Source organism: Lycium barbarum, chromosome 9, assembly GCF_019175385.1.
Source record: "Lycium barbarum isolate Lr01 chromosome 9, ASM1917538v2, whole genome shotgun sequence".
NCBI classification, from domain to species: Eukaryota; Viridiplantae; Streptophyta; class Magnoliopsida; order Solanales; family Solanaceae; genus Lycium; species Lycium barbarum.
In genome coordinates this window covers 44136160-44138930 of record NC_083345.1, presented here as the reverse complement: position 1 = coordinate 44138930, position 2771 = coordinate 44136160, and the positions used below count along the sequence as shown (strand labels likewise).

Here is a 2771-nt window from a genome sequence, read left to right as displayed (position 1 = left end):
TCCTTATGGGACTTTTGCTTTAAAGAGGATGCCCTTTGGTTTGTACAATGCACCCGCAACTTTCCAATATTGCATGATGTCGATCTTCTCCGACATGGTTGAGGAGTCCATTGAAATATTCATGGACGACTTCTCTGTGGTTGGGGATTCTTTTGATCATTGCTTGGAAATCTAGCTCAAGTCTTGAAGAAATGTAAAGAAACAAACTTGGTTCTCAATTAGGAAAAATGTCACTTTATGGTGAAGGTGGGGATTGTGCTTGGTCACAAAATTTTGGAAAATGGGATAGAGGTTGATAAAGCAAAGATCGAAGTCATTACTAAGCCTCCCCCTTCTAGTACCATCAAAGATGTCCAAAGCTTCCTAGGCCATGTTGGATTCTATCGGAGACTTGTCAAGGATTTCTCAAAGGTGGCCAACCCTCTATGCAAATTGTTGGAAAAAGAAACCAAGTTTGTGTTTAATGATTCTTGTCTCGAAGCTTTTGAGTGCTTAAAAGAAAAGCTCACTTCGTCACCTATCATCATTGCTCCGGATTGGTCTAAACTGTTTGAACTAATGTGTGATGCTAGTGGCTTTGCAATGGAGGTCGTTCTTGGCCAAAGGCATGAAAATATTTTCCACCCCATTTATTATGCAAGTAAAACTCTAAATGGGGCTCAAATGAATTACACCATTACCGAACAAGTGTTGCTTCCAATTGTTTTTGCTTTTGAAAAATTTTGTACTTATTTGTTAGGAACTCAAGTGGTTGTTCACACCGATCATGCGGCCCTCCGTTACCTCATGGCTAAGAAAGATGCAAAACTGAGGTTAATACGTTAGGTCCTTCTATTGCAAGAGTTTGACTTTGAGGTCAAGGATAGGAAAGGATGTGAAAACCAAGTGGCGGACCATTTGTCTTGCCTTGAACAAGGTGGGCACCCATCGGATGGCCTTGAAATCAATGAAACATTTTCTAATGAGCAAGTAAGGGAAATGTCGCATGATATGATCCCATGGTATGTCGACTTTGGAAACTATCATGGTAGTGACATCACGCTGGATATTATGTATTTCCTCCAAAAGAAGAAGTTTTTGAATGACGTCGGAAAGTTCTATTGGGATGAGCCATATCTATTCCGGGTTTGTGCCGACAACATCATAAGGCGGTGCATTCCCAAAGTAGAGGTGACGCCTATCATTGAGGATTGTCATTCTTCACCCCTGCGTAGACACCATAGTAGCTCAAGGACGGCGACTAAAAAATTTCAAAGTGGCTTCTATTGGCCCTCAGATACTAAGATGCCCATAAATTTATGAAAGCTTGTGATCAATGTCAAAGACATGGAGGATTCTCAAGAAGGCATGAGCTACCGATGACACCAATTCTTGAAGTTGAACTATTTGATGTTTGGGGGATTGACTTCATGAGTACATTTGGGAGTTCCTACAATAACAAGTACATCCTTGTGGTTGTTGACTACCTATCCAAGTGGAATGAAGCTGTGGCTCTTCCAAATTATGAAGGAAGAAGTGTCACCGCATTCTTGAAAAAGAACATCTTCTTAAGGTTTGGTACTCCAAGGGCAATCATTAGTGATGAAGGCTCTTTTTTTAACAACCAGTTGTTCAAGACTCTTCTTGAAAAATATGGAGTCAAACATAAAGTTGCCACCCCCTATCGTCCCAAAACAAGTGATCAAGTTGAGGTGTCAAATATGGAGATCAAGAGCATCCTCTCCAAGACGGTGAATGCAAATAGGACCGATTGGTCAAAGAAATTGGATGATGCATTATAGGCTTACCAAATGGCCTACAAGACACCAATTGGCATGTCTCCTTACCAATTGGTGTTGGGGAAAGCTTGTCATCTCCAAGTGGGACTTGAGCATAAGGCATTGTGGGCTTTGAAAAAGTTGAATCTAGAATGGGTGATGCCTCACACTTGAGTATGGAACAAATTAATGAGCTAGATGAATTTTAATTTAGAGCATATGTTAGCTCTTCACTCTACAAGGCCCGCATAAAACACTTTCATGATAAGAAGATCTTGAAAAGAGTATTCAGCCCAGGGGATAGTGTTTTGTTGTTTAATTCAATACTTCGGTTGTTTCCCGGAAAATTGAAATCCAAATGGTCCAGTCTCTTCGAAGTCGCCCAAGTGTCCCCACATAAAGCACTTAAAATTGTGTGCCCAAGTGGAGATCGAATCAAAATGAATGGGTAGCGGGTTAAGCACTACTTGGGCTTACCTAATGAAGTGAAGATAATTGAGGTCATCTACCTCAATGAACCGTGAAATGGGTAAAATTGTCGTGCCGCAGCGTTAAATCAAGCGCTTCTTGGGAGGTAACCTAAGATTTTACTTTTATGTTTTTTGATTTTTTATTTTCGTGATATTTTTTATGTTTGTTTAAGTGCGTAGGAGTGAGATGGAATATACAAAGAAGGGAAAATTAGCAAAGTGCTCAGGGGCACAACGTGCATCATCACCTGTGACTGGCAGGTTGTGCTTGCGTTATCACCTGCATCTCGTAGATTGACCAAAAATAAAGCTTGAATTGGTGAAATCTCTGTAACCACAAGCGGCACAATGACACCACCTGCATTTTGTAGGTCATGCCTGTGTTAGAACCAATGTTTCGCAAGTGGTGCAGGTAAGGGACTGTCGCGGGCCACTTCAACCCGACCAAACCAGTGACTTTTTTGTTTTGGGGAATTATTGAGTACCCATAGTTAATTTGTATGATTGGTATGTTGATAAATTGTTGGGAATTGCTTTTGATAAG

At 40.8% G+C, this 2771-nt stretch overlaps 1 protein-coding gene across 1 annotated transcript; it reads left to right on the top strand.

Annotated features, from left to right (window-relative positions):
* Nucleotides 1-237: 237 nt before the first annotated feature.
* LOC132611906 (uncharacterized) lies at nucleotides 238-1781 on the top strand. Its single transcript, XM_060326263.1, has 3 exons — nucleotides 238-640; nucleotides 740-812; nucleotides 1325-1781. Exons 1-3 carry the CDS (start codon nucleotides 238-240, stop codon nucleotides 1779-1781), a joined length of 933 nt encoding a protein of 310 aa, XP_060182246.1.
* The last annotated feature ends 990 nt before the right edge of the window (nucleotides 1782-2771 follow it).